This window comes from Neltuma alba, unplaced genomic scaffold, assembly GCF_004799145.2.
Source record: "Neltuma alba isolate B1F8T4 unplaced genomic scaffold, ASM479914v2 tig00011218_pilon, whole genome shotgun sequence".
NCBI lineage: Eukaryota > Viridiplantae > Streptophyta > Magnoliopsida > Fabales > Fabaceae > Neltuma > Neltuma alba.
In genome coordinates this window covers 126,997-150,478 of record NW_021635941.1, presented here as the reverse complement: position 1 = coordinate 150,478, position 23,482 = coordinate 126,997, and the positions used below count along the sequence as shown (strand labels likewise).

At 35.7% G+C, this 23,482-nt stretch overlaps 2 protein-coding genes across 2 annotated transcripts; one reads left to right on the top strand and one right to left on the bottom strand.

Annotated features, from left to right (window-relative positions):
• The first annotated feature begins 9,979 nt into the window (after positions 1–9,979).
• Positions 9,980–12,411, top strand: LOC114762506 (dnaJ homolog subfamily B member 13). Its single transcript, XM_028952000.1, has 3 exons — positions 9,980–10,384; positions 10,572–10,996; positions 11,538–12,411. The coding sequence occupies exons 1-3, from the start codon at positions 10,220–10,222 to the stop codon at positions 11,980–11,982; spliced, it is 1,035 nt and encodes a 344-aa protein (XP_028807833.1). The 5' UTR covers positions 9,980–10,219; the 3' UTR covers positions 11,983–12,411.
• Positions 12,412–13,142: 731 nt separating this feature from the next.
• Positions 13,143–23,482, bottom strand: LOC114762503 (homeobox-DDT domain protein RLT2). Its single transcript, XM_028951997.1, is given in 19 exon segments — positions 13,143–14,248; positions 14,833–15,093; positions 15,255–15,359; positions 15,512–15,562; positions 15,565–16,110; positions 16,436–16,993; positions 17,078–17,728; positions 17,813–18,022; positions 18,922–19,077; positions 19,181–19,327; positions 19,420–19,506; positions 19,896–19,996; positions 20,294–20,516; positions 20,595–20,759; positions 20,840–20,929; positions 21,006–21,437; positions 21,663–21,736; positions 21,944–22,420; positions 22,530–23,482. Coding segments are annotated over 19 exon segments (5,307 nt in total). The 5' UTR covers positions 22,642–23,482; the 3' UTR covers positions 13,143–13,387.

Genomic DNA, 23,482 nt, shown 5'->3' with positions numbered 1-23,482 from the left:
GGAAAGACCACCTATTTAGGACAAATAACTAACTCAACTTACTTCTTTAATCTCCTCAAATTAGTCAACTGGCTCTTATAATTATGACCGGAAGAAGTAATACGTATCTATGATAAAAACTTTAAATGTATTAATAAGGAGTATATGGATAAACTCATCATGAAAGAGATTTTTGATGATTAAATTTATGTCAGACGATACATGAACAATGAAGCATTTAATTAGGGTCATTTCTAAAGACTAATAACGATTTGGGAGGACTCCGCATTCCGTACTTATCACAATGATGAGCACTATAATGCAATATAGACCATTTAAATTTTGATATGAATATGATTGAGATTAGAAAATTTTAATATGCAATTTTAATGATAAATTTTTTTTTTGAGAAGTGTTTGTCATAAAATTATCTTTATTTTGAATTTTGTATTTATTAAAATAAAATAATAATTAAAAAAATTAAATTTAATCTGTACTATCCAAAATTAATCTGGATTATCTAAATTAAGATGAACACTTCATACTCATCATTATGATGAGCATAGGATGTCCTACCATTTGGAAGAGATTTAAAAGTTAAACTATCTTTAATGGTCTTTCTTATTATTTGTAATTGTAAGATATTAATTGTGACTTCTATATTTTGAGACTGAAGATAGTAATTTCGGGAAAAAAGAAAAAGAGATTGAAGATAGTAATTGAATGACATCGATCCAAAAATGAAGACATATAGAGAAGGTAACTACTTTCCCACTTTTTTCAGCCTACTCATTTTACTAGTCATGAAGAATACGACTTATTTAGCAAGCTTCGCACAATACATGAGTGATGCACATAATTAATTACAACAAAGCTTGATTAATTAATTCCATATATATATCGTCGGCAAAAATATATATATGTATGCATGCTTGAATATTTTGCCAACATCACATAAATTATATTCTTACTTTCTGCAATTTTTATCTATAAACAAAATTATTTTGCCAATATCTATATTCTTACTTTATCTCCTTTATTGGTTTAATTAAAATATAAACTATCGACTTAAATATATGTTATGGCTAAAATTGAAGCAAATATTATTCGAAAAATGGAACTAAAGTGGTGATAAAATTTTATCTTGTAAGAAAATTCTTATTTAAAAATAAAATCTTATATATATAATTTGTTTTTAAACAGAACATAAAGTCAAGTTATTGTTTGTCTACATGGATGGACCCAGGACATCGGACACAAACCCGTGTGATGGGTCCAGGTTTAATGGGTCCGGATAAGATTGTGCCAGCTCCGAATCCAACAACTTCTCCCCACTCAGTTGCCATCAAAAGCTCAAAAGTGCAATTATTTCTTTCTAGGTTTATGAAATTAATAATCAATATCAATGTACACGCATATAATGTTATTACATAAATGGGATAAATTTTTTATCGTCAGAAAATTAGAGTAATGCATTTTTGGATTTGAGAAAATAATAATGATGATAATAAACAAAATTGAAATGATTGTGTGATTGGGACACTTATTAAAAGGAGAGAATGATTTGCCATCAATTGGGTTTCTGCCACCAACACCTGCATGCTGTATCATCTTTTGCTCACTCTTATCACGGGAAAGATGAAAGAAAAAGTTTTCTTATTGATTCCGATCTCCATCTCTCTCAAAACATATCTCCCCATCTCCCGCCCGTTATCACTAGACAATTTAATAAATTATTTGAGAGATATTGTATTGCAAATATAATGTTTATATATAGCTTCAAGACTAAGCAAATGCAATTTCTTCTTGTTAACGTCGAATCAATTAGAGAACGTACCTAACTTGTTAGGCAGCGGACAAATATTTCAATAAGATCAATGAAAACTTGGAGAGCCAATTATACTATCTGTGATTTTTAATATAAGACTTAATTGACTAATTTGAAAAGATTAAAAAAATTATTAAATTATTTAATTATAGTATATGTTATATGATTTTTTTAAAAAATATATGTATATCATTAGATTATATATGTATCAATTTACAACTGAGGCAGTTTAGTTTGAAAAAGAAATGATAAATATAAATACTTTAAAGTAATCTAGTAATTTTTTTAAAATTTTTTCAAATTAGTCAATTGAGTTTTCTATTAAGAATCAGAAATAATACTAAATAAGATCACATGGTTGGAGACAGCTTCTCACATTTCATATATATTTGTAACGGGTTATGGGTTTATACGAATGGCTCATTTGGTTAAGAGATTAATAATTCATGGGAAGATGTATGAGAAGTACCGAATAGTGTCTTATTTTTTGCCCCAAAATTGATGATATCCACTTGAAACTTGAAAGTCCATACCGCTGAAATTTGTATAATATATAATGTGATGATGATTTAAAATCACAAAAAAGATGAAAACAGACTTCTTGTTCCTAGTTATTTCAAACTCAAAACCCATGTGGATGAAGGGACCATATATATATAGATGATGGATAGCAACTCTTTGCTATTTTCTCTTGAGGCCTGAAGATTCCGTTAATTACAACTGCAATGGAAAAAGACGACATAAGCCTATTTATATTCATGGTCCTGCTTTGGAGTTTACCACCTACATATATTCATTAATGCTGATTCAAAGGATTCGGATCATATGAACTGAAAGAAACAGAACAAAATAAATATAATATATTACATTTAAGGTCCGATTTGGTATGAAGTATTGAGAATAAAAAGTATGCATTAAGATTGTGATTGAGAAAATAGATGAAAAAGGTATTGAATGTAAGTGAATACATGATACTATTGGGATTAGACAAACCTATACAGGTAACATTGAGAATACCACGGAAAAAAGTGGTATTCTCTAATCCTACTTACATGGATTTACCCAATTCCAAGTGGCATGTAATCACTCATATTAAACACTCTTTCTCAATCTTAATACTTCGCGCCAAATGGGAAATAAGTATATATAGATTATGCTATTTTTAGATATCAAGACATTGAATAAATTAAATTTTGCAGAATTGTTTGGCCCAACTGATACTTAATACCTCTTTAAATCTTGTTTAAATATAAGATTACATATGCTAAATCCTTTGTGAGGATTAATGAAAGGGTCAAATATAGTGACAGGGAAATTAATCGAGGGAGGTCCCAGATTTCGTCCCCACACTACTACATTCCCAAAGAGAAGAGCATTCACATATGAAAGCCCCACCCCTTCTCTCCTCAATAATTCAAACCCCCGACAACTACTGTTCCATCACAAGTTATTCAATTAAGTTAACTAAATTGCCACAAAAATACACATTAACTGGTTTAATACATACTATCCTAACTCAGGTTTAATTTTCTTCTCCACAAGAGTACTATTACTTAACTTATTATACGAATTATTTAACTGATTCTTTTATTATAGTTGATTGATTCATATGATATCCAAGTTGAAATTAAATCACCTTTAAGCGTGTGTGTGTGTGTAATTTGTCCTCCATCTGCAATTTTCACTTTGACCTTTCCCGCATCTTGTCAACTTAAACTTTGTGCAAGGTCAACAAAAAAAAAACTTGAACTTTGTGGATAGTGGAGGCGGAGAACATATATGAAATATGTACAAGCTATATTATCTGTCAAACAGCCATACAGATAATGTCAAAGTTTCAATTTTATATGCCAGGCCATCTCCCATTGAGAAGATATATTTCTCATCTGCCATATAGACTCACTCTTAATATTCCCTTCAAATTTGTATTCGCACGCGCAGATATGGTCTATATATTTACCAGAGCATGAATTGGAATTTTGTTACTAATGCAGGGGGCGAGGTTGTTAATAAGTAATAATACTTCCTCTAATAAAAATTCCTTTAATATATATGTAAAATCCATATAAGGGTTTAAAAAATTTATACATTTGAGGGGCAAACTGGATTAAGGTTTTATCTTACATTTAAAATTAAAATAAACTTTTATATACTATCTCTTATATTTAGAATCAAAGAAAGTATATAAACAAATATACAAAAACATTATTCTTTGAATCGAGATTTTGGTCATCTTAGCATAGCTTGCCCCAACTAAACTTCTTCTGAAATCTGAAAGGAGGAAAAAAATCTAAGATGTTTATTGAAAATTTGAATTTTCATCCCAGTTGTATTTTCTATCTAGTAATTTTCATGTCCCCGCGAGTTGCGTCCTTGTGATCTTTTTCCCCCGCCTTTTGGGGTGCACAATCCTGTTGGCATCACCATGGAAAGATTCCATAGATCGATGAGCACAGTTTATGGAATCAATCAACACACACACACACACACACAATATTAAGTAATTTGCATATATATAAATATATTATATGGCATGCATGTTTGGGAACAAGCTATTCCCGGGCGTAAGAGATCCCTTGAAACAAAGTCGTATAAGCGAAGGAGTGTGTCGTGTCAGGAGGAGAACAGATAAACAATAATTGAGAAAACAAAAGGGAGAAGGATAGATATTGAAGGGAACAACACAAATGGGATGTGTATGTAATAGGGATATGAACTCATTAATAATTATAATCTGATGATATTTTCAACACACAGGGGAGTACTGTGTGTGTGGTGTTTGTGGAGAAGAGCATTTTGTCTTTCCTGCATGGAAGTATTTGAGGCTCCTTCAATATTTGTGGTCATTACGGATTTGTCTGGACTCATCTATATATATATACACACACATATACGTATATATACACACAGCAGAGATCCATTTGATTATTATGTGTATTTATCTGTGTGTGTGTGTGTGTGTGTGTGTGTAGTTATAAAAGAAGATAGAATATGACTTGGAGTGGGAGTTTCATCATTGTGTAGGACACGTCCTTGTCTTGTAGGATAAAGCAAGGGACACGCAGAGTCATATTCTGATATATGCTTGGAGGAATTGGCCCACACCCACTTCTGGGTTTCTGCAAAACAATTAGCCACGTCTGATTACTTTCAATTTTCCCATCACATGGTTCGATCTTCTTTAATCTTATTTACGAGTTAATTACTTTCAATATGTTTTATATTAAGAATGAGATATAGTAGTAATTCTTATTGAATATAATGACCCCATATAACAAAGTGTTGTTTAGAAATCAAGAACATGCTAACAAACTGTTGCAAATTGCCAGATGAGGAGAGATAAGATTAGGAAAAAATAATTAACTATCACATATTTGCTCTATATATAAACCAGATTTTAAAATGCTATCTTATACTAACTTCTGTTCTTAATATAAGAACTCATTTGACTTTTATTTTGGTCCTAAACATAAAATTCCAACCCACTTTATCTCTCACATTATTCTTTTTTTTCTTTTCAAAATGGTCTTTGTAATAATAGTAATTCCAACCAATATAGTGATTAATAAAAATATTTTTAAAAAAATAATATACTTAATTAGTCAATTAGCTTTTATATCAAGTAGCGGAACAGAAGTAATAATAAAGACAGAAGGGAGCATAAGTCAGTGGAAGATACATGTCACTGGCTATAGCTAAAATCTTACCAATAAAAATTGATCAGCGAGCAGAAGTGACAGAATAATTATTAAAGCATCGATCAGAGAGATTTCATATAAGATCTACACCATTTATTATGGTTCACTTCATCGCAATGAACATCAAAGACAGTATTCCAATGGTACTAAAATTCTTTAAATTAAGTTGTCTTATTTACCACATTTTAAACGATGTTGATGATAAGTCAATAATAATTTTTGACGAAACCCACACGAATCCTGCAATTGGTTCCGTATAAATGAAATCTCGTGTTGAGTTGTACTTGGATAACATGCCTTGTCTGTTTAAAAGGGTTAATAATGTTGGAATCACTCTGGTGTGGTAGGGCCATGAATCACAATTATGTTTTCTACCAACGTTAATCCCTCTCTCACCATAGGAATTCGTGTGTTTATGAACTCAATTACGTCATTTGCATACTATTAATAGTACTGTGCAATTTAGTTAATTGTCCTTGCGTGATTTGCCCACTTTTTCCGCTATCACGTCCATATATAGTATAATTGAGTCATGATCATGTGCATGCTGCTTAATTGATGTACAATTATTCAAGATATTTAATTAGTTTATCATTCCAATATATATATGGTTGTGAATTTTGCAAATATATATACATTTGATGGGCATGTTAACTTTGTAGAAATTAAGAAATAAAGATAATTAAGGTTGAGTTAATTTGTTAGAATCAGCCTCAATGAAGTTAATTATACGGACAATTTATAAAGAATCGTGTAAAAAATTAGCAATTTTTACATGCTTATGATGAATATATGCGTATATATACATGTAAAGAAAAAAAAAAACTCGAAGTACGTACTGACATCTACATGAAAAGCTAGCTTGTAATCTCATATCATACCTATACATATATTGGAGAAAAAAATCTCGAGTTATTTATGGAGAGTAGATCAATTGGTGCTTGAAAAAATAGTGAATAAACAAACATGAATAAATTATTTTTTTCGGGAAAAATCAAGGAAAAATGACAATAAAATACCTTCTGAATTTTAAAATAACAAATAAGGTATTCGAATAAACAAAATGACAAAGAAGGTATCAGGTACCAATCTGAAATTTTGATTTTGAATTTTATAAAACATATAGTGGGATTTATGGCTTTCATAATGAGAGTTGCTACTTCCTCAATGGGTTTTGCAACCTGTTTTGAAGGGTTGGGCAAGTTTTCTGTAAAAAAATATAATTCCACGCCGAATTTTACAAATACATAGTGTGATTTACAACTTTCATAGTGAGATTTACTACTTAGTTAATGGGTTTTACAACCTGTTTTGAGGGGTTGGACAACTTTTCTGTAAAAAACAATACAATTCCACGCTAAATTTTACAAAACATATAGTGGGATTTACACCTTTCATAGTGAGAGTTACTACTTTGTCAATGGGTTTTGCAATATATTTTGAAGCCAAAAATCAAAATTTCAGATTGATACCTGATGCCTTCTTTGTCATTTTGTTTATTTGGATGCCTTATTTATCATTTTGAAATTCAGAAGGTATTTTATTGTCATTTTGCCAAAAATCAATCTCTCAAACGTTGGTTGATGAGAAAAAAATAAAATTATAACATAATAATCTATTTATACATTCGTTTAAAAAGATGTAACTAATGTGTATATACTCATTAAAAATCAAGCATAAAACACCAAAAAAAAAGAGGAGGTGAATTAGCATATTTCTTTTAAACATCAAAATTAACAAAATTTCACTGTGCTTGATTCATCATGAGCATGGCGATACTGATAAGTATGTAGAAAAAAATGCAGGGTCATAAAAGTGTCCTAAGGTTTTGAAATATCCAAGTTTGTTTTCACATGGTCGTGGAGACCTCGCAGCCATTAGCAGTGACATATATATTGGAATCTTAGGTAACTATAGGAGACTTTGATATTGATTTTGATTTCTTACCCACACAAAATGACACAACACAGGCAATTAATTTGTGGCCATGCAACAATATATTTCAACATGTAGAATATATAATCTCCTTCTTTTCTTTACTCCAAAAATATATTTAAAAAAAAGAGAATTATAATGAGGTCCCAAGAAAAAAAATGATTACCAAAAAGTCCCAATAACAACCTAAGCAGCCTGTAATAACAAGTTTCAGAATAAAGAATGATAACTTGTAAGACTTGTTTCGTAATTATTTGTTCTTCTTTGAAACTTTATTATAATTCTCTCTGAAAAAATTTATCGATTAGACAAAAAGGTTGCCACAGAAGAAAAAAATTAGGACATGTTGTCGCAAACATGAAGAGGAAACAGCAAAATTTCTCCTTCTATTTTTTTTTTGGAAAAAAATTAAGAGTTCTCCACATACAAAGACCGAACCTAACATTCTGGAGACCCATGAGAACTTTTTGGGCCAATTCAGGCCCTTTAGAAAGTGGAACCCAATTAATTGGGCATCAACAATTCCTGGGCAGAAACATCCCAGGTTCCCGTCCATTCCATGAAATTAAATTTTATAGAGTATACAATTTTTTTCAATAAAATAGTCTTGGATTGATCTTTTTGAATTATAAATTTTTAATTTCTTTTTTAAAAATATTTTCAGTGCTTGATGTAAAAGGATACAAATTAGAAAAAAAAATTCATTATAATTTTTTAAACGAGAAACACATGATTATGATTAGCTCATTTAAAAGAACCTGACATGACTTGAAAAATAATACCGTATCTCATGTACATATTACAGCAAATATTATTTCCAGGATTTCCAAGGCAAATAGCAGAGGCAGGAAGAAAGATAGTAGTAGTAGCATCTTTTAGTTTTCTTGAAATGAAATGCTCTTGATAAGTTAGACAAAGAAACGAAGGTAGTTATTATAATCCTGTGTGAGAGTGGTTGATATGTACGTGCGTGCATATAAAGGTTGTTAGATGAAACGAACTCGCGCTTCATTGGTGATTCTGTTTGGATTCAAGACTCTGGAAACTATCCGCTTCTGCTTCTGCTTCTTCTTCTTGTTCAATCATGGGAAGTTGCAAGCCAGTGGCTCTGTTGCTGGGTTCGCCTTTCGCTTTACTCGCTGCGCTTTTATCCATTATCGCTGCTGGTATCTGGCTTGTTGGGTACCTACCTTCTCGATCATTCATTCTTCTTCTTTTGGTTTTGGACTACAGTTTTGATCTGAACTCTTCTTCTTCTTCTTCTTCTTCTTCAATCTCTATATGTTTCGCTACTCTGGATTTTATTTCTTATGTTCATCCACCTTACCTTCTTTCTATTCTTTCTTTTCTTGAATATAGATATAGATCCATGCTTACAGATCAGGTTATTTTCCATGTTTACTCACTCAAATTACCTACGTTTTTTAATGTGTTTCTGTGATCTGACACAATTGGCGTGGCCTGAGTTAATTTATTATTAGGGCTGTGGTGTGTCAATAGTAGATAACAAATTAAATGGTGCAGGAGATTGCTGCATAAGCTGTGTCCATGCTTCAAGGGCTGCGATCAAGTTGCAGACAAGGCTTGCGGTCTGGTGAGCCTTCCGATGGCTGTTCTGAGCTGGTTCTTTCATAACATTCCCTGCTAATCCTTTCTTCATGATGATGTTCACGCAATTATGCAAACAATGTGTTAGGAAAATCAAATCAATCACTGATCAGAAGAATCATATTCTTCTCCCTCTGTAATTCCGACATGATCTGAATTTTCTTGTGTTTCGTTCCCATACAACAAATTAATACTACAGTGTGGTTGAATTTCAGGATCATTTCCCTACTCATATTCTTTCTTTTGAAATCCTACGTGCATCTTAATTCTCAACTCCAGTTAAATGCGATTTACAATATGCTGTGAAAAAAGAATGCGATATATAAATGAAAACAGCTTCGTTTATCCATTCATGCGATGATGGCAACTAGTAATGCTCCCTGCTATAGTATATTTATCGTCAGGAATCGTCATTTTGATTTACATACAGAACTACAGAAGGGGAGCAAATCTTCAGACAGAACCCAATTATATTTTACTGCCCAGATAAGAAACAAAAAATTTCTCAAAGGCCACCAAAGTTGGATTATTAGTTTATTGCAATCTGAAATCTTGACTTTTTTTTTTTTTGGTTCGCCTTAGAATCTCGAATACGTTATTGCTTAAGCATTTATTCACGAATAAATAATTCTTCCACATTTCAAATAATTAAATTTCATTTATTTTCGTTGTTTACTTCAATTTTAAAAGTCAAATTAGTTGGATATTCTAATTAGAAAATGAAAAGGGCTGAGCAATTTTAAAACTCGAAAGTATATTAAAACAGGGTCAAAGTTGAATTTGAAACTTAGGCCTAGAGGGGCAATTGGCCATGATTTCAACTTTTCAAGTTGTGCCTGCACTTCCTACGTCGCCAATCTATCTATCTAGGATAGCGAAATTCGATCTGCGCACCGTTTGTTGGTAGATAGGACTTGGGAGCCCCAAATACTAATCCGACTCAAAATTCAACAGTATCGACGATTTCTGGAACCTTCCACAGAATTCTCAAACCATCAAAATTATTGCCGAATCCCATAGAGACTTGGATCCCATTCCCCATTAAACACCCTCCTTCTCACATCATCTTCGCGGCCATTCATTCGTCGATTCTCAGGTTCTGTTCGACTCGCTGCTTGCAAAGATTGAGAAGCTGAAGAAGAGAAAGAGAGCAGAGGAACAAGATTCCAACATGGGTGTGGATTATTATAAGATCTTGCAAGTTGACAAGAATGCCAAAGACGACGACTTGAAGAAGGCTTACCGGAAGCTTGCCATGAAATGGCATCCTGATAAGAATCCCAATAACAAGAAAGAAGCGGAAGCTAAATTCAAGCAAATATCCGAGGCCTATGACGTAAGTTGATCTTCTACCTACTTCCTTTCGGCATATATGGTTTTCACAAACTTAGTATGTTTTCTCTAAAATTTATTTGCTTACTTGTTTTCAATCCAACTTTATGAATATCGCAAATTCTGTTTGTTTTCTCTGAAATTATTGAACTTTAGGAGGCGATGCTTACTGCTTATTGTAATTATTGCAGGTTCTCAGTGATCCTCAAAAGAGAGCCATCTATGATCAATATGGCGAAGAAGGTCTGAAGGGTGGGGTTCCTCCTCCTGATGCTGGCGGAGCTGGAGGAGCTTCTTTCTTTTCAACGGGAGAAGGACCGACGTCGTTTCGGTTCAATCCTAGAAACGCCGACGACATTTTTACTGAATTTTTTGGGTTTTCGAGCCCATTTGGAGGCGGCGGTGGCCATGGAGGGATGAGGTCAAGGTTCTCTAGTGGGATCTTTGGTGATGATGTGTTTGGATCATTCGGAGAAGGAAGGGGAGTCCATATGAATCCGGGTGCTCCTCGAAAAGCTCCTCCTATTGAGAACAGATTGCCTTGTAGTCTCGAAGACTTGTATCAAGGAACTACAAAGAAGATGAAGATCTCTAGAGAAATTGCTGATGCTAGTGGGTAAGTAATTGTCTTCGTCTGGATGTTACTTCTTTTCTCTGTTTTTGTTTTCCTTTTTGTTAGGAGATTCTATAACCATTTGCTGTCGGCTCTTTTTCTCGTGTTTTTTGTGTTGAGTATTTCTGCGGAATGAAACCTTCTTCATTGTGGTCTTTTACCCTTTGTTTTGTCGCTCGTCTATTTGATCTTTGTTTGAAGAATCTAAATATCATACTTTCTTGTTCGTTGCTAGAACTTCTTATAGATGAGATATCATCCTATGGGTTGTGAAAATCTCATATCAAGTGGATCTTGCATCACTACTTCTATATTCTCATATCTAATAATCTGTTGGTATGAATGAATGATTCCAGAAAATGGATCATTCAGAATTTTACCCTCGGGAATCATCATATGGAACTGAGATACTCTTTCTTGTTCATCAATTTGTACAATTTAGACCTTCATTCCGCATCCAAGCTGCACTTTTACCTCTTCATTGCATTGTTTTGCTTCATCTTTTAACTGGTTAATGATGGGTTGGCTTTGCTTGGTGGTACAGCAAAACCATGCCTGTAGAGGAGATCCTAACTATAAATATCAAGCCTGGTTGGAAGAAGGGTACGAAGATAACCTTCCCAGAGAAAGGAAATGAGCAGCCACATGTGACCCCGGCGGACCTTGTTTTTATCATCGATGAGAAGCCTCACAGTGTTTTCACTCGCGATGGAAATGATCTAATTGTGACGCAAAAGATTTCTCTCGCGGAGGCCTTGACCGGTTATACGGTGCAGCTGACTACCTTGGATGGAAGAAACCTGACCATACCAATCAACAGTGTGATTCATCCAAGCTATGAGGAGGTTGTTCCAAGAGAAGGAATGCCACTCCAAAAGGATCCCACGAAGAAGGGAAACTTAAGGATAAAGTTCAACATTAAGTTCCCAACTCGGCTGACCTCAGAACAGAAGGCAGGAATCAGGAAACTCTTGGGTGCCTCACCTTGAGATCCAATACTGATCATGGGGTTTTCAAACGGGAAGCTTAGCCTCCTGAAAGATTGAGTTTTTTTTCACCATTAGATTTACTTTTGAAGATTTCTTGTATTAAGAAAGCAGAAAGTTGACGAGAATCTCTAAGTAGATCCAAAGTGAGAGCGGGGGAAAAAAAAGAAAAAAGCAGTTTGCTGAAGATGCTAATGCTTGGCTGGAGTTTAGGGGTCCTGGAGAAACGTAGCAGACTGAACACAACATAGCAGCATGAGAATGGGATATCTAGTATAGCGATGCAAATTTTGATAGATTATTATTTTTGGTTTGTAAGATTTGTCAGTGAATGAAAATAAGAAGCTTTTGTTCCACAGTGATCAGAACACGCATTTGTTTATTGCTGGATATTGCAGTTTAAATGCATCTCATGTTTTGAACTTTGATCTATCAGGTGTGCCTTTTAGAAGGCTTTCTGAATCGTCTGCCATACCCACAGCCTAGAAATTTATTTTAGGTCATTTTATTTTTATTTACAATATTTTTTTCTTGATACAATGCGTTTAAACATTTTATGAATTTAGAAATCCTGGCGGTAGGCCTATCATATGAGTGAAATTTTCTCAACTGCTATATTTACCACTAGTTATCTTTTGCAAAGTTATTAAAAATTAGACTGACCCTTAAATCAGTCACCTAAAATCTAACTATTTTAATTTATTTATTTTTATATTTGAACAAAACAGTAGATTAGTATAAATTTATATTAACGGAAATGATCATGAACTCAAACATCTCGAATTATATCATTGGAGTAGTAATGTTTGGTTTATACGCTGACATTTTAAAGAGGAAATAATATGATCTAAATAGTATTTTTCCTCTTAGAAGTAAAACTAATCTCTACACACACACACACACACACACAAAAGCCTTACCCTATTAATTCCTTATCCTATTAATTAGAATCAGCTATATAAATGGCATATGTTAATAGTATTCTATCAACATCCAGCTCTTTAGAATATGTATGCATGAATGTGTCAAGAATATAAAATTTTATTAATAATTCATTTCACATTTTAGATTTTGCCCAAAGGACAGACCCACAATTCAGTTTGCAGCATACTCTCAGGTTTTAGAAAGATGGGTCAAAAGAACAAAGCAAGTGCAAGAGGGGATTTGATATGTAATTTCTCCCATTGTAATGACAGGAGAAACAAATTTCATTTCACCATTTTGTAACCTCAAAATATATCTTTTGTTGTACAATATAACATGCACAATTGATGACTACTCTAAAGGTACCTTAATCATTAGGACTATTCCTAGTTTCCAGTATCCTACGTTACTTACTAAGCATGTTAATGTACCAAAATTAACCTACATACTCTTGTGGAGTTAGTCTCCGTAATCAATGCTGCTTCTAGCCGCTGTACTCTGAGGATGAAGAATTCAATCCATCTGGATCCAAGTTTTGCTCTGCATCTTCCCCGTTTTCTTCTATATCTGAATCCCCATTTATGAAGCCTTCAACGTCAACACCGACTTGTTCATCATCCTCGTCCTCGTCAACATCCTCTTCTTCCTCATCATCTATATTAAAATCAATCGCTTCTACTAAATTGTCAGACTTCCCACTAAATCCACCCCCGTCTTCCTCATCATCTAAATTAAAACTAATACCTTCTACCATATTCTCAGACTTCCCACTAAATCCACACCTATCATAGCCATTATCATTATTATCCACTAGATAATCATCCTCGTCACCTGTTACTTGATATTTATCTTCCTCATAATCTGATCTCCCAGAACTGCTTGCAGCAATTTCGGGATTCCCCATTTGACGACCAATGGTCTCAGCTCCATTGCTTGCCTCCCTGACAAAAATACCAGCTGATTCCTCTTTGGGAGCATCTCTCTCAACAGTAATCTCACGTCCTTTAGCTGCTGGTTTCTTCCTACCACTTCTCACGCTTCGTCGAGCACGACGCTGTCCTCCATGACCCCGTGATTTCCCTTTCCATCTTAGTCCCTGTCCAAGTCTCCTCCTGCTGCTAGTGGCGGTAACTTTCTTTCTAGATTCAGATCTTGAACTGATGACCCTTCCCTGTGATCCCCCACCATAAGAGCGACCACGGCTCTGTCCATGGGACCTTTGTCCTCGACTGTAGCTAGCAAATCCAGCACCCAGATTAACCATGTTATGCCCAGCCAAATGTGAAGTGTCGGCTATACCAGCAACTAGGGCAATTTTGGCAGAAGAATGTTTTGAAGGAAACTTCTGAAAGGCAAGAACTTGTCAGAATAATTTTCAAACAAGAATCTTCCTTTTACAAGGGCACAACGCCACAAGAAGTAGCCAGATTATTGTTTTGTATCTCAAAATTCAGCTTAAAGCATAGCAAGCGACTTTACTCGGCCAGAAGCAAGTTTCCATTTCAGTAAAATCATATCAAAATCATGGCCATTCAATGGTTTGTGTCTATGTACATTATTACTGCCATAGGTATTAATAAAATAATAACCAATCATGTGGATAAAAAATTTAAGCTTTCAGTGAGCGGTTCTTATGTGATATCTGACTTTCCATAACTAATCCCCAATCCCTTAAAATCCAAACAGTTTTCGTGAAAAACACGATTTTCTTTTGGCCAAACACACACACACACCATATCACATGAGAAATTCAGCAAAGGACCAAAGGTTAACCGTTTCAGCAGCGAACACAGCATTTCAAAGTAGCATATGTCATCTCTTACTTCTCTGTTTTCTAAGTTGGGAATTATTGACTTCATTCTACCATGTTTCCCTTAAAATATTTAAACTTATCTCCGTTTTCCACTCAAGCCAAAGAAGGAAACTGACCATAACATTCTCATTTCTCTTGTCCTTTTCGGACTCCAGCTTCTGCTCCAACGTATAAAAGATTGAGCTGTCAAGTTCCATGAACCTTAGCGCCACAGCAGCTGTTGTATGAGGCACCCACGGTAGTACAGGAATTCTGTCAGCTCCCGTGGAATCACTAAGAAATCCAGAAGAAAAAATAGAACCCAACAGCTCACTGGTAGTGTTGAAGTTCGAAGCCAAATAATCCCTCTTGATAGCACCCTCCAGTAAAGTCAATATCTGAGAAGGATATAATGATTCAAACAAAAGAAAACATATAAATAAATAAGGAAAGACAAAGAAGATCACACATGTGCAATGTCAAGATGATAACAACCAACAAAAAGTATTAACGCCTTGAAATTTCAAATCAAGCTTTATCAAATAAAGACAAAAACAACCTCAAGAAGTTCTTCAGAGGAAGAAGCAGCATGCAGTTTCATAATCCAAGACTTCCGATAGCTGTCCGTCCAAATAGGTTCAAGAGCTTCTTCAGGAATGGAAGCCTGCCAAATCAAGGTTACAAATTATAAATTCCATTTCACCAGAAAAAACGAAAATAAACAGACACCGTATTCATAACAAATATTCAAAATATGGTTACATCAAAAGTAATCTACAAAATATAGTAAAGTCAAAATGATATGTAGGTGATCACCTCAAGTATTGACAACAGCACTTTAAGCAATCTTATTCTTAATGGAGAAGGGGGGAGACACTAAATACATAATCACTGGTAATCTTCACTTTTCCTTCACATTGAGCCATATGTTCAGAAGAGCTTAAGTTGCTCTTACAACTACGGAGGGTTCTACAGCAGGAAGGAGATGGAGTTTCTTCAGATAAATAGATCTCATGGCAGTGATTACACATGCCCAGCAATTGACGGCACCTTCTCTTCCCAGCCCTCAACGCACATAATACTGAGGAATCTAGGCCTTCCTTCAGCATCCATTTTTCAAAGTCCTGGTATCTCCTAAAAGCTTCTTGGTTATCAGAATCATTCCTTCCCAGCTGAACCACAAAAGATGTTGATGTCTCTGGCACATCTGAATTAGTACTGCACATGGAAGCACAGCCACCATGCTTGGTAGCCATTTGAAAAGCTTCCGTATTAACAGTGTCGCTGTCTTGCCTTGTCAACTTATTCCTTCTAACGGATTCCTTGAAGGACATTTCAATTCGTTGCAACATCATGTGCAAATGGGATTCCCTAATCCCACGTACATCCAATGATGCCAAGAGAGCATCAAAACCCTGAGGGTAAAATGAATTCGGTATAAAACTTCAACACAAAACAGACTGATGGTTTCAAGAAATAAAAGGTACAAGTTAAAAAAAAAAAAAAAAAGTTTACTCATAGCAACTAGGCATTTAATGTGGTGACTTCCCCATGCAAATTAAACAGTATTAGGCATCTCTGGCCTCACCTTTATAAAGCTCAGCAAGACAGACTATAGAAAATATAGATTAACCACCATGTTACTCAGAAACAGAGAAAATGCAGAAATGCATGCATGTAGTAACAACACACAAATCATATAATGATCATTACGAAAAAGCTCAGCCACAAAAGAAAAACCTCTTCAGAATCAATCAGCATCCAACAACCATCGTGCATCTCCACAAAAACCCTTCCACAGCCTGGATCATTTTGAGAAGCACATGTAATGAACTGCCAGTATCGATTACGTCTCCGATCCAAACCAAGAGGCAATGACCTATAAATATAAGTTTCTTCCGCCAATTGACCAATGTATGCCTTGAAATTTGATTTTGACTTTTCAGCACCAGATCCAAATTGCTGGCAAGAATAATTGTCAGTCACAGCAGAGTCTTGCAATTTTATGTTCACTTCCGATGGAACACTCTGAAGATAGGTCTGATTTTCCAGCACATCATTTAACTGTAGTTGCTGGGTGGGGGGAGCTGGTAGTGTTTTGTCATTCCTGTCATCAACATCAAGCAAAGGGCTCTGTTTACCCTCTATGGCTGACACTGAAGGAGTTGGTTCATTCTTATTTCCCACACAAGGGGCAGACTGCACCTTAAAAAAGGATTCCTCTTTGATTCGGTGTCTATCAAGCTGCACCTCTGTCCACATCTGCTTCTTTAAAGCATTTGCTGCTTCTAGACGCTCCTGAAACATTGCTCGCTAAGGTGACAAAAAAAAGTTGCAAACTTTACAAACAAACTGCTGGGAAATGATAGTAATAAATAGTACCTCAAGAGTGAAACGGATTGAATTTCCTTGAATTGCTACACCAATCAGAGCAACAAGGGCATTAAGTCGCTCTTCCACACTAAGATTTGAGTATTCTCCATCAATAAGCCCTTCAACCCATGGTTCACCTGGATTACTTTCATCGATACTGGTGTCTTCCAGATCAGGTTTGGTTACAACATTGCTACTAGCAGCAATTTCCCGATTAAATTCTTCAGCAACAATTGATGCTGAACCCTCATTCATCTGTCCATTGCCACGATCAGGAGTCTGCAAAATTTCACCACTGCTTTCTCTATTCTTAACGACAGTGTTCAAACTAGATTCTACAAAATCAGAAGCCTCCTTATTATTTGTTTCAGTACCCAAATCATCAGCCTCAGGTTCTTCTGCCATACCAATTTCCGAATCATCATCCCTTTCACCATCATCTGGTTCTTCTGCGTTGACAAGTCCATTTTTGAATATCCTGATTCTTTCCCTGGCAGCTGAGAGGAGTGCCTCGCCATCAGCCGGGTCCTTTCTATATGCAGGACGTACACAATATGTCGAGGGAGCTGTCCTTTCAAAAAGCTTTGTGTCCCTGGACAAAGCAGCAGCTATAGAAGCCTCTGGAGTTTTGCTTGTCGTAAGATCACGAAGTCCAGATTTCTACGAATAACAAAGAGAAGTGAACTTGGTCAGTTCAATTACACACAAAACAATGAATGCGATATCCAGTAGGGACAGTCATACCTGAATTTTGTCAGCTGTTTCCAATATAGTAAGGCCCTTACTTCCTTCAAGAGATAACACATGAAAGGCCGCAAACTTAACAGTACCAGGCGTCAAGCGATGCCTAGATCTTCGTTGGTTCGATAAACCCTTTTCTTGCATGATAGCAACAGCATTTTCAACTGCCGCCCCACTACGTAGATTGGAAATAACATCTTCACCATCAATAACCTGCACTTCCAACCCAGAGAGAAATGATAAACAAGGAAGAAAACCAAAGAAGAAGGTGAAGAAAGAAAAGGCAACAAAAGGAAAAGGAAAGAAAAAAAGAAACAAGATTAAGGCTAAATCCAAGTTGTCATAAAATGCTTACAAAATTATATCCAACATGTGGATGGCTAAGATCACAAACATAAATAGCATTGATATGCTATGCATTTCATCAATGGTTTGAAATTCTATTAACCAATGGTAACCCCTCCCCTCTCTTCCGAATCCCTAATTTGAATATATATTATTATATTATACTAGATATATCTTATTATATTATACTAGATAAATATTATGCATTAAAGACTTTATTTCAAAAATGTTGTTAAGAAAAGCATCTCAAGAATTAATGATTATTAAATACAAAAAATTGGCTTCCACAACTGAAAAATAAATTATATTTTCCAGGAAAAGTATCAGTAAATTAGAAATCAAAGAACGCAATAAAAACTCAATGTGTAAACCCTCCCAGCGCAAGCTTTTTCTCTTTTGTTCTTTGCTACAGAAGAAAAATTTGTGATTAACGTTATCCGCAAAAAATGAAAAGAAATACACAAGAAACGATAACACAGACAATAATGGACAATTTTCCACACTCACCCAGTAGAAGCATCCATGTTCTTGTATGTTTGACAGGACATTCAATTTAAATAAGAATACATATTAGCTTAAAAAATGAATAACTAAATATAAAATTTGATAATTGAAGGAAAAATGTTTTCTTGTAAAAGTCAAATGCTGCAAATTCAGAGCAATGATAAAAGACCAAGGTGCATTTGACATGGCAGTTGGTAACTCCAACTTTTGATAAAAGTATTTAGATTGAAAGCATCAGTGATGAAAGAGAAAAAACAATTCACCTGATTGTTATCACAAGGATACACTGGTTCAAGGATTCTTTTCTTCAACTGTGGCCCAAATCCAGCCGATAAAGCAAATTGCCGCATAATTTCTGGCCATGTTAAGGGATTTAAGAGTCGTTGCCAATTTCTTATATCAAACCCCCACACATATGCCTAACAGTACAAAACAAAAGTGATATAAATTACTTTTTTTTTTTTTAATCCAGAAGGAAAAAGACTACAGTTGCAGACAGAGAGAGAGAGAGAGAGAACACACCCCTTCAACAACTTGCGGATGACCCCCACAAGGGTTGACAGCATTATTATGACTAGCCCCTGCCCCAGTAGTTCTTGCAACATCCTCAATATCTTTTATAATAGATCTCAAAAGAGCAATATGAATCTCGCCTAACAGCCTGGGATCCTAGACCATTAAAAAACATGTGCGTCAGTCAGCACAAGGTAAAATTGATTTAGCATACACAGGACATTGATAGAGACCCAAGAAATACAAACATGGTCATGGAGAGCTTGTAAAAATTCATCCAAGGTGAATGGCCAAATCCCAAGAACATCAGCGAATGAGATCAAAAACCTCCAAACCTGAAAAATAAAGAATTTCCAATATTATTGAGAAAAATTCCACGCAGGCATGGACTGTTGAAACAAGTACAAAGCAATGTCATAAGCCTTCTGTACTTCAGAATGCAACAGAAGCAATGTTCTATGCGTGAAACAACTCCATATGGTTACAAGTTCAATCCCAAGCATGATACAAGTCCCACTTGATTATCAATATATTTAGCTATAACTGAAAAGACGAGTAGAAATGTATTATATGCAATCATTTGGCTGCACAAATGCAACAAGATAGAATCAGCTACAGAACTAAAGTGCATAGCAAAACTGTAAAAACAGACATAAAGCATATCTGACATTCTCTTTCTCCATAAACTTAACCTAAAACCCAAAAACAGATAGAATGGTCTTACCATCAAAAGGTTTCCTACGTTCTCCTCAGAATCCAACCAAGGTTGAATTGAGAAAGGTCTTTTCAGCAGTACACTCTGAGGCGGAAATGAAGTCCTCCCATCTGAAAAACATATATCAACTATTGCTTCAATGAACATTCATTATTTCAACCACATTAATCAAACCTAATTAACAAGTAGAAAATAAAAAAAATTTAAGCAAAGAATAATAGGCTAGCTATGGAAAATTCCAAACAACTCATACGTCCACCACAAGGTGAGGCCATGCAAAAGAGTATAATTATTTGTTACTGAGAATTTAATAAATTCCGAGCAATACTTCCAAAATTTTTACAATATTGTAAAAAAATTGTAGGATATCTTAAATTGTTGGCTTCTCAAGCAATCATTTCATTCACCTTTAAATAATTCAAGATTCTGTAGGGTTTCATAGTCAAGAGACAAAATTGAAGAAAGTCCCTTTTCAGATGCAGCTAACTCCATCAATTCTAGCCGTTCATCTTCAATAGATTCCATTGATTCTTTGACCATCCTGCGAGCAATAGCTCTCTCATTGGCTGCTTTGATCCTTGCCGCCTCTTTCTCTTTGCGTACCTCTTCCTTCTGTTTCCTTTTCTCAGCCTGCAAGAACCAATAAACATAAGCATCACTTATTTTGATAAGCCATATCACCACAAACCGGCTAAATTCCTTACATACTCTGATTGACTCTTTCTGCAAGATCTTCTCCCTTCGCACTAGTTCACGCTTCTGTTCTCTTTGGTTTCTCTCCACTTCCCTTTGTCTTTCACGCAATATTCTTTCCTCTTCCTTCCGCCTTTCACGTTCATGTCTCTCCATCTCTTTCCTTACCTGCTCTTCTCTCTAAAAGCATGACAAGACAACACAATATTAGTCATAGGGCAAAATGTTTAAGGGTAAAAAATGAAGGGACTAATCCAAACCTTTCGCCTTAAAATATCCTGCTTTTCAAGCTCTTTCTTCATTCGTTTCTCTTGTGCCTCAAGTTCCCGCTGCATTCTAGCCTCTTCATTCTGCAAGAAGAAATTAAAAATGCTTAAGCTACAACTCTCTAGTGATAAATCATGCAGCAATAGCATCTTCAAATACCTTCCGCTTCCTCTGAAACCGAGAAATTTGCTCCTCATGGATAACCCTCTGGTCAGATGGAGTTAACATGCTGTCAATTTTAGTTGCAGGGTAAGCTCCAATATGAGAGTTAGCAGGCACATCAGCAAACGTGTTTTTCCATGGAATGTTATCATTCTGTCCAGAAGCAGAAGGTAAAAGATGATTCTGCCTGCCTTGCTGAGACAAAAGATTTAACCCTGGCAACATATTCTGATATCCATATCCATAGGAAGCAATGTCATTCCCATCAAGGAATTGTCGTCCACTAGATAATAAAGTCCTTGCATGGGGAATTCCATCAAGAGAACCATAGTGGTTAGAAGGGGTGACTCTCTCGTAGTCATATGTCTCATTTCTAACGGTTGGCTGCTCTGGAATAAATTTATATTCATGAAGAGTCCTTGAAGCACCCTGGAAATCAAACTCGTCAGACAATAAATACAAACACATAGTTGTCTTGTTAAAAGTGGGTAAAAAGAAGCGAGAAAATAGCACACAAAAATAGTAATAAAATTACACCAAGTTCTTATGAGTACAATGCAAAAACAACTTTTGAAGTAGAATTGTCTTCATAAAATCCCTACTTCAAAGATTGTGGTACTTTGCAGAGGGAGAAGGAAGACACAAACTACCAACCTTGTCCACTCGTTCATAAATTTTTGCCTCAAAAGGCCTTCCAGATTGCCTATGCTGCCCCACTGCAGTTGGCCCTGGATTAAAATGAAATTTGAAAAGTGTTCAAATGCATTGGACCTTAGAGCATGAAGCCCTACCAATTGAAACAGGTCAAACAGACTTTTACAATCCCCAATCAAATGAAAGTCGTTTCCCTTTTCCAGTCATTCAAGCATTCCAGGTAGGTCTAAGGAATGTTAAATGCAATTCTTAGATGGAGAGCATCAGAAAACCAACTTTACCTATTGGTGTACCAAAGGCACCGGGTGGCAACGGATCAAATTCCATCCCCAAAATTGGCCCGTCCTCTCTTAATGGCTCCCCTAACTGTTCTTCCACAAATGCAATAGCTTTCAGCTCAGCTTTGAACTGATGTGATCCATAGTAACTCTCCATTGCCGGCAATCCCCCTCCAATGCTAGGAAAGGCCATACAAGGTCGTGGGATAGCTCGCCGTGGATCCATATGACTGTACCGCCTCTTCCCAGAAATGGAATCACGCCCATGTCCACCATCACCCGTTGCCTTCTGCTCAAAACCATCAGCCACTGGCGCCGGAGTCACCGCTCCAGGTGGCGATTCATTTCCAGGCTTCTTCGCTGCTGGTGCCTTTCTGTCTTTCAACCTGCGGTGACAAAACCACATCTGCAGTTGACGATCTGAAAGACACAATTTCGCCGATAGCTCTGCTCGCAGTGCCTCGGATGGATACGGTTCGGCTGAATCGAGTTGCACGACCCAGAAAAGAAAAGGCGCATTTCAGCATAATTTCACATTATACCTCAGAGAAAAAAACCACATGGATAAAGAAACTGAAAAATCACTAACTAGCATAAGTTTTCTCCAGAATCTCCAACTGGGAAGCAGTCTTCATTTTGCGCTTGCTCTTATTCTCCCCCTCAGGTGGCTTTTTCTGCTCTCCTTCTGAACAAGCCTCCATTGCTAAGGATCAAATTCAAGCTCGCACAGAAATCCCAGCTAATTAAACCCTACGGAACAATTAACAACAAATCGCTGCTAGGGACAAAGGAAAAACGACAGTTCCCCAAAACCACGCCAAACACCTCATGGAACACAATCGTCCAAGGAATTGAGACCCCTAAAGCTTGCTGAGCGACCAAGAAAACAAAAAACCCATAAGAAAGCAAAAATGGAGAAGAACTGACAATCCTTTTACCCCGCCCGAAACACGAAATCGTCCATCTGGGTCTGACGGGCAAGTTGGGGGCATAAATTCAGACTTTCTCTCTCTAGCATACTGGGAGTCTCTCTCTATGGGAATCGAAGAAGTTTTCTGAGGGTGTGATTGTGATGTGCGGTTAGATTTTGGGAATAACAAACAACAATAATTAATACTCCAACAGTATAGATTACGGAGAAAAAGAAGAATGCAGCAATAATATAAATAGGAAAGGTATTTTGATCTTCGATGAAAAGAGAAACTACGAACAAACGAAAGAACAGTCATGCCTTCCCCAATCGCTGCCATAATTTTATTCGCCTTTTGCAATTTTTATGTCTAAAATCATATAATAGGTTGGATAAAATGCTTCAGAGAGATGAAAAATATAAAAACTTCATAAAGAGAAGAAAATGAATAATAAATTCAGATGCTTTAAAGAGAGAAGGGTGGGCATCTGTTGTCAGTCAGCTGGCTTTTTCGTTGAAATGAGAGTGAACGTAACCAAGTGATTGATTCACGAATAAGGATTATCGTGGGCTGTGTGTGGTGACTGCCTGGTGAGTTTCGATTTCTCTCTCTAATCCTAAAACTCTCTCTC